Source organism: Trematomus bernacchii, unplaced genomic scaffold (assembly GCF_902827165.1).
Source record: "Trematomus bernacchii unplaced genomic scaffold, fTreBer1.1, whole genome shotgun sequence".
Lineage (NCBI taxonomy): Eukaryota > Metazoa > Chordata > Actinopteri > Perciformes > Nototheniidae > Trematomus > Trematomus bernacchii.
Window position 1 is genome coordinate 4,789,652 of NW_022987714.1, and position 14,384 is coordinate 4,804,035.

Here is a 14,384-nt window from a genome sequence, read left to right on the forward strand (position 1 = left end):
GAATGATGCCATTTCAGATAATGCAGTTGCAAAAAGCCAACTATCATCTATCAAACATCTCCCATCACCCTTTTAATCATATCTCTGCTGACATCCAGTGGCCATGTCTAATCACAACAGCACAAATCAACAAGTCTGTTCATCTTTTTGAATCCACCCTGCTACTGCTGATCTTAATATGTGAACACTATGAAATACTACAAGCCTAAAAATATGATCTGAGAAGTGCTTATCCGCTGCACTCACTGTCAGAAACACAGACTGCAGTGTTCAACGTTTCCCTAAGGCAAACTTTACATCTCTGCCCCCCTCCCCAGTTTTTCTCTGACAATGGACACCACTTACAAGCCTGCACTAACCAAAACATTTCTGGAGCCAGACGAAAGCCATCTTTCATCGCAGCAGCCCTGAAGATATGTGCAGACACACACAATTAAGTGTGAGTATCAGTGTGTCTCTGTCTACTCTGCATGCTTGGACATGTTGGAAAAAGGATGTGGGTTAATCTTTAGAGAGTGAACAGGCGATGTTTTATAGGTAATCCCTTGTCACTTCCCATTAGTTGGTACGTGCCGCTAATTGAACAAATCCAACAGGCGCAAGCTGTGTAGCCAAAGTACGTACACTTTAAACAAGTTCTAACCTATAACATTCACTGAGCTGTACATATCAAATTAAAGTGTGATACAAGCAACCAAGTCCTACTTTACTCAACAAAACAACATTTCCTGGTTTGCTCACAACAACTATAGCTTGACCTACAGTTCACTGGACAATATGACTGCTTTAACATTTACATTGTACAACAAACTGCCTATGAAGGTCAAGTGTTTTTGTCCCAGACAAAGCTCTTACATTTTCTTCTGACACCGGTCTCTGACCTCACCATCAGGTTCTAGCCATCTCCTAAAATGATTGGCTCAGTCTTATTCCCTGACTAGATAAGCCCCGCCCTCAGGCTTTAGTCTCTGAGCTGACTTTGATTCAAGATAACACACCATAAGGTGCTGTTTGCTTTCTAATGTGTGTGGGGGGGATCAGTGTGTGTGGGTGGCTGGTGTTGTCTTTTGTTGAATCTGTTGTCTAGAAGCCTCAGCTTGTGTTTTTGAGTGGTTCAGTGGCTTTTCTGGGCTTTGGGAAACAGTGACGCTGCTTTCATCATATGTCAGGAGGATATGGAGAATCAAAGACAAGCTGCAGAGGATTTGACAACAACAGGTCAGTCAGCAGAGGTATTCTTTGTTCATACCCTTGACAACTGAGTTTATTTACCTCACATCTGTGTTGTTTTTTCAATAGGATGTGGCCCCAAAACCCTGGTAAGCCCCCCTCACCCACTCAACCCTATTGAAACACTTAAATACACAAACAAGCCAGTGCACCCCGGGACTCACAAAAGCATGATAGACATTAATTACATGTTGAATTTGCTTGAAATTAAAATGTAGGTTGAATTCTGTGGTGAAGAAACATGGCAAGTTTTTAAACAGATATCTGTAAAAAAAACGTATACTGCCAAGGTTTAATTCTTACTCATCTCATTTATTGTTAGGTCAGGAAAAACATGAAGAGAAACAGGGCTGTAAAAGTGGCCTAGCACTCTGCTAGTCGGCTCTCTTAGCCTGGGGAAAGTCACGCACAAACCCACTTTAAAGGGATTTGAGGGAATTATGGGACAGAGCGAGAGTGTGTACGCTTGTATTTGTAAATTAAGTGAAGGTTTTAACCTAATTATATTCCTTAAGAAGTGACTCATTAATATACAAGAGGAAACCGTGTCCTCTCTCCACTCAGAAAGAACTGGTCTCTGAGGCCTGAATCAGCCCAGTAATGGCCCTCAATGAACTGAAATGGAGTTTTTTTCAGGCCAAGGCTCTAGTCCACTCACTGCTGGTCCTCCTGTGTCTGCACACAGCTACAGGTACAGCCACGTCACATTGGTTCCTATCATAGCCAGAATGAATTGGTGTCTTACACTCTGCGTGTGTTTTCATTGGCACAGGAATGTCAGGGTGGGGTGGATGTTTGGATGGTCAGGATGTCTTCACAAAAATCCCAGAAAACAGCCATTGGGGAGATGTTGTTGCTGAGCTCATGGATGAGAGCACAGTGGAGGGGGTTCACTGGAGCCTAGAGGGAAATGATGCTGATTGGTTCTTCTTGGATGAGACAAGCATCCGGTTAAACACATCGGAAGAGAAGGTCCTTGACCGAGAGGTAACTGAGTTCGGAAATGCCCCCTTAAACACTGATCTGAGTTTACTTATAATAGTGAAACCATGAATAAAATGCAAACATTACAAATTGTATGTGTACTGTATAATTCTATTTTACTAAGTCAGGGTAGACTGGGGTAAGTTATATCTAAGTTTAGAGCAGACTATCATTGACCCTTACAGCCGTGTCCTTGGAAGGAACACTATCTCTCTTGCCAGCACCCTCCTTAGTGCCAGTAGATTTACATCACGGCAGCTGTTAAAGGGTCAACCAGATTAGTAATCTCACTCTCTCACAGTCTTTCAATTGATCTACTTCTGCATCCTTGTAAATACATTATTTATTCTAAAAAACATCCAGGTCAGCTCAGAGTTTCAACACTGCATCTTCATCAAGCAGGCCGAACTTGGCTTTTAGTCACAAAGAGGGTCTATTTGTAGAATTGTCTTATTGAACACAATTTGTACAAGAGCACCAACTCATCCCTCCAGAGATTATTTTATAAATTATTAGGATTTTTGATTTCTTCTTCTTTTTAGCCTTATACTGTATTTTTCTACACTTCCTATTAAGTTGTTCAAATTGAGGTCAAAAACAAAACAAGTAAAGACTAGGCAATCATGAGAATGGACAAAAATAAAAAACATGTTCTGTTTGTGTTGGAATGTTTGCTAACATAAAATAAGGGTCCTTTTTGTCTCTCATCTCTCAGGCTCAGGGTCCTGTCTTAATGGCTGAGTTGTCCTGTTATGAGGACGACACACTTCAGGTACGCTTGTCCCCTTCATGTTACCCATAACTCTTCGGTGAACCCACATTCAAACCTCTAAGTTTTGCTGTTGTTGTTATAGAGTGTGTACAGGATCGTCGTGGAGATCCTCAATGAAAATGATAATACCCCTGAGTTCACAGAAGACACTGTCACGTCTCTTCCTATCAGTGAGGTATGGCATGTTCACAAACCCATGCATGCACACACTAAACATACTAAATTAAAGTGCTAAGATGTTTCTCTGTGTGTTTTCCAGTTGACTCCAGTGAATACTGTGGTGTTCACCGTTAAGGCCTCTGATGCAGATAATGACAAGATCATTTACTCTATTGACCCGGCATCAGTGAGTTATACTCTTTTACCTTTCACACTCTCAATCACAAAGAAAAAAACACCACGAGAGAAAGCACCATTGTTATGTGATTTTGTGTATATATTTTGCAGCCTGATGCAGAGTACTTCAAGATTGACCTCCCCAACAGCGGAGAGGTTATTCTGTCTAAACCTCTTGACTATGAGACCAAAACCCAGCTGACTGTTACAATCCATGCCTCGGTAAGCTATCTACACTTCAGAATAAAAGTAAAAGTATCTACAAATTAAATCTATTCCTATGCTTCTATAATTCTTCCAATGTAAGAACTGTTGACTTTTCTCAGGAAATGGACACTGCTGAGCACTTCAACACCAGCACCACATTAACCATCATCGTCCAGGATGGAGATGACCAATACCCAGAGTTCCTGCCCTGCAGGCTGCTCTTCCAGGATGAGACCAGTCGCATCTGCACCAGCCCTGTGTACACAGTCAATGTCACAGAGGGGGAAGAGGTCTGTTGCTTAACCTTTCCTCAATCACACCACACACATATCACGATGTTAAACAAGAATGTGCATTTATGATGTTCATAAAATAACCACTGCCTTCATCCTGCTAAACTTAACACAGATGCTACCATTAGATATGTAGTGGTTGTGTTTTCATTAAGAATCTTCAACCAAGCATTAAGACCCATAAATGTGTGTCACGTTGCAGCACGTGGTGTTGGACTTCTCTCCTGGTCCCATTCATGCAGTGGATGGAGACAGAGGACTCAGCTCTCCACTCAGCTATGTCATTCTCTCAGGTACCACACACACCAATGCAAGTTCATATTTAAAATCTGCGTACATGTGTACATCTGTAACTCTGGTTGTGTTCATGCTAGGAGACGATGATGGCCGTTTCCTGATGGACAGAGATACGGGGGAGGTTAAACTGATGCGGGGGTTTAAAGACAGACTCACAACTCCAGAGCTGCATCTACAGGTCATGGTAAGACTCACATACTCAGTGTTCATGGTAAGACTCACATACTCAGTGTTCATGGTAAGACTCACATACTCAGTGTTCATGGTAAGACTCACATACTCAGTGTTCATGGTAAGACATCCACTCTGCAATAACACTTTCTTACTCCCAGTAACAGTCTCACTGCTCTGTTTTTCTTCTGTCTCTTTGTCTTGTCCCAGGCATACCAGGACGATGACCCCAGGAAGTATTCTGTCGCTACAGCTTTGGTCCGAGTTTTGGCAGTGAACCAGTTTCATCCAGAGTTTGACATGGCTGAATATAAAGGCTTTGTAACTGCGACAAAGAGCCCTGCCTCTCTGGTCAACACCTACGGCAGCAAAGCACTGATGTTACACGTACAAGATAAAGACTTTAACAATGTACATATTCCACTTTACTCCACACACGGGACATATGCATGCATGATGTATTTGATTTATGATGTCACCCATCAGTTCCTTTCTCCTCACAAATTGACAGGGTTTTAATCCCAAGATCCACTTCACCATCAGTCCTACATCCAATCACACAGACATCTTCCAAATCACACACGAGGGTCTTTTGATTGCCAGGACCAATCAGCTCAAACCAAAACAGAAACACTTTGTAAAGGTGAGCCTCAGAGACCATAACGGGGGTCTTTATATTTAGGCCTCCAACAATTTTACTTTGTTGAAATTTACATTTTGTTGGCTAACATTTCACATCCTTTTTTTCTCTAAATAGATAAGTGTTTGGATAAACCGTCTAATGTGCATGAAAGCTTATTGAGATAGTGAGTCCATAATTAGGCTAACCACAAGCGCTGGTATTAAAATGTAACAACCCAGAAGTGATAATTCATTTTTAGCATGCATGACAACATACCTTTTAATTATTGTGTTTTGTTTAATATAATTATTCAAATGCAATAAGAAAGCCAATTAACAAAGATTGCACTTAAATTATTTTTCACTGTTTCAGTTTAATTGGAACTGCAAGGTTGGAAATAAATTAAAACACTGTTTTGTAAATTAATCAACGGTAATGTAAAAAAATGTTTTATAAATTAATTGACCAAAACATTCCAATCAACAAGCATGTCTCTAAACTTACCAAATATAAACCTGAATTGATATTCATGAACATGTCTGGTTGCAAAAACGGAATATTACATTAGTGAAGCCTTCAGTGAAGCCAGTTCATCAAATTGCCCAACCCCTTATCTTTCATTAAAATGTAATTATAAAGAAAGACATACAAAAAGATGGCGATGATGTGATAAAATTCAACATACTTTGCAGGTAGCTGCTGTAGACCAGGAGTCGGGTGACGCCACCTTTGCTACTGTAGTGGTGAAGGTGTTATCTGAGGGACAATCAAGTAAGGACACACTCTGCACACTGCCATTCAGTGCTGACTGCTGATCAGTCTGAACATCTGTCTGTCTGTACTCTGCAGTCCCTCATAGTCCACTGATGGATGACCGTGTGATCGGCTGCACCCTGGGCAAGGCGTTTTTTCTCAGCATGGTGTTCATGACTGTAATTGGAATTATAACGATACTGGGGATATGGCTGAAGAAGAAGAAAAAGGGAATGAGGAACCCGCTGGAGAGAGGCTGCGTGGCCCAGGGAAAGCACCGCAATGTGGTGAGAACATTCAGCTATATAATCATATATACCAATTTTTGTTGATCAGTAAATGTAAGTTTCTTAAAGATTCTCTCCTGCATATTCTCCCACAGAGCTTACGGTGGTTCCAACTGGTGAGTTATTTATTGACTGTTAATGCTAATTCATCAGCGGATGGAGTTTTCTCATAGAGATGATAGTTGTTTAGATGTGACCTAAGTTTGGAATATAAAATATTAACCCCATTTACAGATGAAGGCCACAAGATGTGGTCAAAAGCTTCAGGCAGAACAAAGACCTTGCTTTGAGAGTTTTCTTGCCAAACTGATGTTTTCTAAGGAATACATTTATGTCATCGTCTGAGGCACCTCATAAGTCTGGAAATAAAAATACTCACATAGTCATTGATTCTCCCACTCATTAAATGTTAGGCTGCCTGGTTGTCAGAGGGCCTGGCAGTATCTACAAATGTCCCACTAAAACCAGGATCATTCGCTCACTTACTTTCTGCATTACAAAAGTGGTTTTCATTTCCACTGTGGTTTCTTTCTAGGCAAGTCACCGTAGTGGCATGTCAAACACAGAGGAAATACCATACAACAATGACAAATACGGAACCTGCAATCCCTCCTTCAGCTTCACAGACAACCCTGGCGTCTACACCCACCAAGACCTCCCGTCTTGCCAAGGACCCGTTCCACCCAGAACGACCGCTGCACCCGACACCAGCTTCATCCCAGCTGAATCTGCGCTCAGCCCTGTGATCTTCAACAATGTTTTAACACCACCCCAAAGGTCCTATAGTTTACCTACACTTCACCCGGCCTCTGAGGAGGTGAGCCCCACACATACGGCTCAAATTGCTGCTCCATCTGAAGAATACCCTGACTCACCCACTGATACATCCATTGACCTCACTGAGGATGTACCTATCATCAGTCCTAGCCCTGCAACACCTGATAGCACAGGCTCTCCACCCTTCACCTGTCCTGATTCTCAAACTACAAAAACAACAACCAGCAATGACCCCACTGACTCCTTCACCAGCCCCTCGTCTCAGTCCAGTGTGCCATTCAGTCTTACCCAAATTGCTTCAGCAGAAATAGACAAACCCTTTCGCAAGCCTCGTGTGAAGACACCTCCATATTCACCTTTACTGTCCTCGCCACTGGCCAAGCAGACGAGGACATCCCCGCCTACCCCAGAGCATGCACCTTTAAAAGCCAGGCTGGTACTTATAGATACTTCTCCCCTTGATACACCTCCAGAAACACCACAGCGACCATCTTTAACTCCAATCACAGAGGGAGACCAACCCTCCACATCACAGGACCTCACAGGGCGCCCAGGAGGGGCTGCAGGTGCCGGGACTCAATCTCAGGTTATGAGGCGCTTTACAAACTTTGGGAAGAAGCAGGGCGGCAGCGGGGCGAGGGATGTGGCTGATGATGGAAATCCTGGAAATAAGGATGCAGGCAAGCACAAGAATGAGGATGATGATGATGATTTGGAGTCAGACGAAGAAGAACTGTTGAGAGTGATGGCTCGTTGTAATCCTGTTTTTATCACATTTAATACGTGATGTCACTATAATATTGTAAATTGAGAGTGAAGGGGGATACAACAGAGAATGAAGGAGGTAAGGAGAAGTAGATGACAGACAGCGGACATGTCATCAGAAAAATTAAATGCACAAGTTCACACAATGTATACTGTAACAAAAACATAAGCATTCAACAACACACATTTATAACATATATAATGTTGTTCCATTTAAACCACATTAGCCTAGATGACAGGAATGAGTGACTATGACTGCACAGTACAGGGTTAAAAGACAGTCTTTTAAATCAAACTTATCAGTATAAATTGCAAATTGAAGTATCAAGGATACAATATGAACTTTGCAAGGTTAGTACAAAAAGCCAGAAGTAATCAGTATATATATATATTTTTTTTTTTCTTTTAATGTTTACAAATTATAATGATATTGTGTGCGTGTCTTTTTTATTAAAAGTAAATCTACATGAAATGAAAATGCTGCACTTCTCTCTATGGGATTAAAGTTTATTGCAGTTTCCAAGCAATTTTTACAGAGTACTACTATTGAGTACTACTATATTTTCAAAACTGTCAAATAGTGAACACCTTTCATACTTATAGGCCTAGTTTGTTATGCCTACTCTTTAAGATGCCTCCATTATTGTCTTTAAACATGAACTAAATGTGACCGGCCTACCAAAGCAGAGGAGTTACGTACCCAACATGATAACAAGCCCACCCTTCAAGATAGAAACAGATGCTAAGCTCTGTGACTTCAATATGATGCTTAAATTGGCCTTGAGAGGCAAGAAACACATTCTGGTGATCCATTTTTTGTATATTTAAGTCACTTGAAAAAAACATATAAACTGGTGAAAAAAGACCTTTGGCATTTTACGCGTGTAATTTTGGCCGAAAGAAGCTGCAGTGCACCTCTACGCCTTGTTCAAAATAGGACTAAAAGCATCCATGTTCCTGGCTAAAAGAAGACAGGACAGTAATGTATAACTAGCTAACACACAACATATGTTCCAGTGCTAAAGAATTTGAACTGAACTGTAAGGAAATAAACATATTTTTCACCTTGCACAACCTTCCCCCTACAAATTAAGTAATGAAAACTATTAAGATTAAGTTGAGAAAATAAATTACCATGTTTTACTCTCTCTTACCTCTCAGGGCTTCCTTAGTTGCTGATAGAGAGGAATACTCTGGGGAAAGTCACAGCAAAGCTTTGAGCTAAATGTGTAAAATGCTAACATGTCACCAATGGCAATGCTAAAATAAATGCTAATGTTTGGCAGGTCTAATATCGTGTTTCCCGTCATAGCTTTGAATACTAACATAGTATTTTCTAAATAGCAGTTACACATCTGAGACTGATAGGAAATTACATTTAGCAAGTATTAAGCCATAAAACAAGTTATCAGACACATTTACATTTTTAAAGTAGCTTGGGATAAAATAAAGGGCAGGAAGAGGCTGCATTCAGTGTGCAGTACTGTATGATCATAGGCAGCACGTGACAGCATGTAGAGTTGTGTTCTTATCCAATTATCCAATCCACACACATTCAATACAAACTTAAACCCTTAAACCTTTGAGGCTAAGATTCGTGGTAAATAGTATAAGGGAACTGAAATAGAGATAGGAAAGCTTGTGTTAAGATTATCATTAGTAAATACAAAAGCATTTAGGCTACATATGTTGTGATTCTTTATGAGTCATAAATTAAAAGAGTTAAGACTTGATTTATTAAAAGGGAGAATAGAGGGGAAATGATTCTCTTCAAACACATGGCAAGAGGAAAATGATCTAAAACAGCAGCTCAGAGAACAGTAGGTCAACAGCCTGAAGGAGAGCAGGAAACGGAGCATTTCCTTAAAAGGAATAAAGCTAGAAAGAACAGGGTTCCGATGCAACAGGCGGTTTTCAACTTTACTATTATTGGTCTGTTTTTCTTTTACCATAAAGGTGTGACTAACACCCCATCACTCGTAATAGCCAATGCCATGTTAATCACACATGACAACTAGTACTTCAAGTCAAATGAATACAGCAGACTAAAGGCTCCGATTGTAGTTGTTTTTATTGAGACATTCTTCTCAATCACAAAAACTGGACCTGATTGTTAGAGTGCTCAGTTTGCAGACCAACAGCATATTTACAGTAAAGTCTCTAGTGAAAGGGTGGCCGCTGCAGTGAGCCTGTAAAAAAAACATTGTCATATACATTATAGTATACCATAAAAATGCTCAACAGTGGTTATAAATGGTGATAATACAAGCTTAACAAATAAATTTAGGAGGGGGAGGTGTTTGTAGGGGGGGGGAGCCTTTTTTTTTTTCATACCACTTACAAAACAGGACAGAGTTTTTTGCTTGGCACACAACATAGTTAGTTCAGCTGAATTCAACAAAACATAACATAAAAAAAATTGGGAAAAAGGTCAAGAATACAAGTAATATATGTACACACAGATTCACACACACTATTGAGGTTATGAAAAAGAAAGAAGGCAGTGTCGCGGACAAAGCATCCATCAGCCCTTAAATCATAAATTATTGATTCCTTCAACTAACACACAACGCGTCCTTTTGTAGGACCCACAGCTTGTGTTAACATGGATGCTTTGGGGACCAGTATAGCAAACACAGCGTGGTCCCACTGATAATACTGTATTGCACTAGTCCAAATAGTCTTCATTGTCACTGGAATCTAATATTTACTCCACGTTCCAAACACCCTTTACTGCGGCCTTACCACTTTATGATCAACAAAGACTAGAAAAAACAAAGTACAAGTGAATCTGCAACTACAGTATTCAGTTTGGGCCTGATTGTATGATTAGACAGCAGTAGAACAAATTCTACCGTCTAGAAATATGCTCTTCATATTCCAGTGCATTGCAACAAAATAAAACTTGTGATACTGCAAAATACAATTTGATCTATAAGGGGTTTATAAAAAAGATGGCTATTTCATTTAATAGAGAAACCTATTGTCACCTAACACTGTTTGTCCATTGCCTGACCAAGAAACGGAAGAGTAGTGTGTGGAAGCAGAGCAAAGGCTGGCTAAATATCCCAAACCAACACAAACCTCAGCATGAGGTCACACTCTTTATGTGTAGTGTAAGTGTGTGTACAATGGGACACATTCAACAAATCAAATAAATTATTGTCCGTGGTTTTGGATTAGACAAGCTCATCTTGTTTGAAAAACTCAAACTGCTGTAAGAGGTGAACACAGATGAACACAGTCTGTGGAAGCCGAGGATTTTAGAACTCGTCGTGTCGAGTCAGAGCCTCTCCAAAGTCGGTTGCCTGGCTGCCCACAAACAGATCGTACTTATCCACGATTTCTGCTTTGGTCAGACGTCCGTCCTGAAGGAGTGAGATTTAAAATCACGATAAGCCTTGTATTTGTGTCAGTAGTACACAAAGAATGTTCCCATTATATGGATGTTCTTATTGTCATTATTGTAGGTATTTGGTATGTTTAGCATGATCCGCACTAGCGTTACTTGATGCAGACTATGAAAAAGATATCTCATCTCATCTTAATCACACAATAATAAGGGCAACAATACAATCCGGGGTGACATTAAAGCTAGTATCGCTTTCATTTATCATACTTTGTAATAGCTGTAAATAGGTCATCATTATCATTTGAAATGTCTTAAAGTGACATGGTCAGTGTTGGCTGCATTACACACCCCAGACCGAAGGACAAGTGTCACTGGATGGCTTGATAATAATAATAAAATAAACAGCTACAAATAATAATAATAATAATTTCAAACATACTTATATCAATATAAACTTGAATACTTACTGTTCTTCTTTGTTTCAATAATACTGAAACAGTCATTGCGATATCAGACAAATCTAACACGCATGTTCTCAGTATTGTGTAGTCCTGCAGTACAATCATTCAAACAGACTAATTTCGAAGTAATGTAAGGCACACTTTTACGCATGCATACTACTTTCCCTCAATATTGAGTAGAGGAAAAATGTGAGGACAATTCCACAGTACGTACCTTGTCTGAATCTGACTCATAGACTAGATGCTTGGCCTCTGCGTCAGCATGGTCGTAGTCGCTGGGCAGGATCCAGTCTCTGGTCTCCTCCTTGTCCATCTTTCCGTCTTTGTTTTTGTCTCTGAATTCATTAAACTGTTCCCTCTCCGTCTTCACCCATTCAGGTTCTGTCGAGTCTCCCTCCTGGTTGTACATGTCCCCTACACCACAGAAAGATGGTGATGATGATGATGCAATGCTTCTTTGGAACAAGTTCTTATAGTATTTGGTGTATACTCATTTCATAAGGGTTCCTCCAAAACTCACACTTTTTAACATTGTATTCTTTATCTGTCTAGGTTTGCCACTAACAACAACAACAACATGTGGTACACAGTGATGATGCTTATATGAAATTGGGCTTTACGAACTCACCTATGTACTCGTCTAAATCAATTAAACCATCTCCATTCTTGTCAATGTCTTCCATTGTTTCCTATAAGAAAAGAGGAAACCACATCGCATTGAAAGGGGTGTGAAGCATAGTTATTGACATCATTAAATCAGAGTTTAGTTTCCAAGTAGGTTTCTGTAAGAGTCAAACACGATATGTAAAAGGGAACAATTACATTGTTTGAATTGCATCCACAAACCTTACTTGTTTTTATGTGAAACAGTGCATGTATGTGGCGCAAGACTACTGTCAGAAAATATTCTCATAATAAGGTGAAATCAATCTATTTCACGCCTGTGTGTGTTTGCCACTTACCAACACTACAATGTCTTTCATGTGGTCGTACTCCTCGGGGTGAAGGAAGGCTGTGAACTCCTCCTTGTTTGCTTTCAGGTCATGGTCTTGGTCAGCCATTTTGAATCTCCTCTCATCGCGATCCATCATCTGCCTGTAGCTGAATCCTTCATCGGGGTCGGGATCATCTGCAAGTCAGAGTTAACAACTTTTTTATAGCATATTGAAGTGTGGCAAAGCAAATGTGTGTCTGTGTCCAAGCAGTACACGGGTCAGGGATATATCAAGTGTATATAAAGAAGATTTTCTGCAGCCGTACCAAGAATGTAGCCATATGTGGCGTTCTTGTACTCTTCCCAGGACACCATATCATCACTATTGAGGTCATGACTCTTCCACTGTCGATCCACATCATCGTAGATCCATTTCTTCTGAGCATGCTTGATCCACCTCTTCATCTCCTCAGCTGTCACATAGCCATCCTTATCCTCGTCTATACGCTCAACCAACATGCTGTTAGGAAATAAAAGAAAGAAACAATCAGCTTCCCTCATAGACATTTAGTGGTGTGTCACCTCATATGAATTGAACTGCTCCTAGAGGCCAAACTAGGTATTAACCAAAGAGTCTTCATGTATTCACACAAATTCAGAAACAGATTTGCAAGATCTCGCTGTCATGTATTCTTACCCGAGCCTCTCCTTGCTCTCCTCTGGTGTGAGCTGATCAAAGGACTTGGCCTCCTCTTGTCCCAGAAAGGCTTCATGGTCATAGTCAAAGTTTTCGTTATCATCGTGGTCTCGGATGCTGAGGGGTTCGTCTGGGTGAACACGTTCCTTCTTCTCTGTGGGTTTGCTGGTGGCATACACCACACAGAGAGCAAAGCACATCACAAGTGGTCGCAGCTCCATCCTGTGTATGTGCAAACGTCTAGAAGAGGGGTAATACACAAGCAAACAACCAAAAGCTATGATTACTGTGCTCAAACAGTGCATTCTGATACAAATGGTGTATTACATACAAGGAGGACAGCCCTATAATCTTGGTTTGTCATACACTTTTAAAACATTTTTTTAATAACATCTTTTCACTTTAGGCTCCTGAACTCTACACATGCCAGTTTAGAAGTGGATGACTCAATGCAAGCACATTCCTAGACTATGAGGTTAATTGCTAGGCTAATCTGTTCAAGATGATGCAATCCCTTACTTGCTCAAAGTTTGGTACTTTCGTACTTTATGGAGGTTGATTTCAAATATATTGCATTAACACATCAGATAAACACATTACAAAAAAAACATTAAAAACATATACGCGTTATTTAACTGAACTTGGAATATATAATAATACAATAGGCCTGAAATAAAACATCCTATGTCCGTAAAAGTGATGCTTTTAATGTTACGTTTAACCTTTTTTTTGTTGACATATACAAACAATATTCAGAAACCTGCTAGCTAAACAAGTTGTATTAAGAGACTGCAACGTTACTGTAAATATAACAGCAGATATAGTTACTGTTTGGAGGGGGGGGGTGTATGTTGGTCTAATTCACTAACTTAATGACAATGACCGCTAACTTGTCTGCTTTCGTGTACAGTATCTGCAGTCTCACTTTTGCACGTCCTGACACGTTACATCCTGCCATTGCCTTTCTAAAACGCGTCACTAGCACAGACTGTATATACATATATTTATAAACAGTCTATGGTGGTCAGTCACAACAGTTTGTGACTGTTACCGTCCAACATTGAAGGTGTTTGACACAAATTAGACTGGCTAGCCTAGCGTACCGTTAGTTTTTTTTACCTGATGACCTGCATTTCCAATCGTCCACTGAAAAAATAAACAATAATAAGACACTATGTACTTGTCCGTATTGAGTCTTTCTAAACACTAGCGATAGGACAGACACATTTCAGCAACTTTTTGCATTTTAAACGAAATTCCATCAAGAGTACTCACCGGTGTCTTCAGGGAACTTCGTCGATGCAGTTTAAGACCCTCCCACCGGAAACACACCCATGCACTTCCTGTGCTAAAACACCAGCTGACCAATCAGGAGCCGAGAAGGAGAGTGCCATGTCGCTCGCTCACTGGTCGACTTCAAGGGAACACCGGTGATTGGATTGGCCG

The 14,384-nt window shown here is 40.4% G+C and overlaps 2 protein-coding genes across 3 annotated transcripts; one reads left to right on the forward strand and one right to left on the reverse strand.

Annotated features, from left to right (window-relative positions):
• Nucleotides 1-1,068: 1,068 nt before the first annotated feature.
• On the forward strand, nucleotides 1,069-7,853 carry LOC117491773 (cadherin-related family member 5). Its single transcript, XM_034141864.1, has 17 exons — nucleotides 1,069-1,218; nucleotides 1,300-1,319; nucleotides 1,795-1,921; nucleotides 2,003-2,217; nucleotides 2,930-2,986; nucleotides 3,069-3,161; nucleotides 3,246-3,332; nucleotides 3,434-3,544; nucleotides 3,649-3,819; nucleotides 4,025-4,115; nucleotides 4,197-4,303; nucleotides 4,501-4,701; nucleotides 4,802-4,933; nucleotides 5,605-5,683; nucleotides 5,762-5,952; nucleotides 6,048-6,068; nucleotides 6,488-7,853. The coding sequence occupies exons 3-17, from the start codon at nucleotides 1,831-1,833 to the stop codon at nucleotides 7,514-7,516; spliced, it is 2,676 nt and encodes an 891-aa protein (XP_033997755.1). The 5' UTR covers nucleotides 1,069-1,218; nucleotides 1,300-1,319; nucleotides 1,795-1,830; the 3' UTR covers nucleotides 7,517-7,853.
• A 1,694-nt stretch (nucleotides 7,854-9,547) lies between these two features.
• calub (calumenin b) lies at nucleotides 9,548-14,284 on the reverse strand. Of its 2 annotated transcripts, none has more exons than XM_034141781.1 (7): nucleotides 14,058-14,084; nucleotides 12,939-13,178; nucleotides 12,568-12,761; nucleotides 12,270-12,436; nucleotides 11,936-11,996; nucleotides 11,522-11,721; nucleotides 9,548-10,862 (listed from the first exon to the last, which is right to left on the reverse strand). In XM_034141781.1, exons 1-7 carry the CDS (start codon nucleotides 14,069-14,071, stop codon nucleotides 10,758-10,760), a joined length of 981 nt encoding a protein of 326 aa, XP_033997672.1. In that variant the 5' UTR covers nucleotides 14,072-14,084; the 3' UTR covers nucleotides 9,548-10,757. The 2 variants fall into 2 exon arrangements, with proteins under 2 accessions (XP_033997672.1, XP_033997673.1); XM_034141782.1 differs by lacking the exon at nucleotides 14,058-14,084 and adding an exon at nucleotides 14,214-14,284 and having other exon boundaries at nucleotides 10,758-10,862.
• Nucleotides 14,285-14,384: the final 100 nt, after the last annotated feature.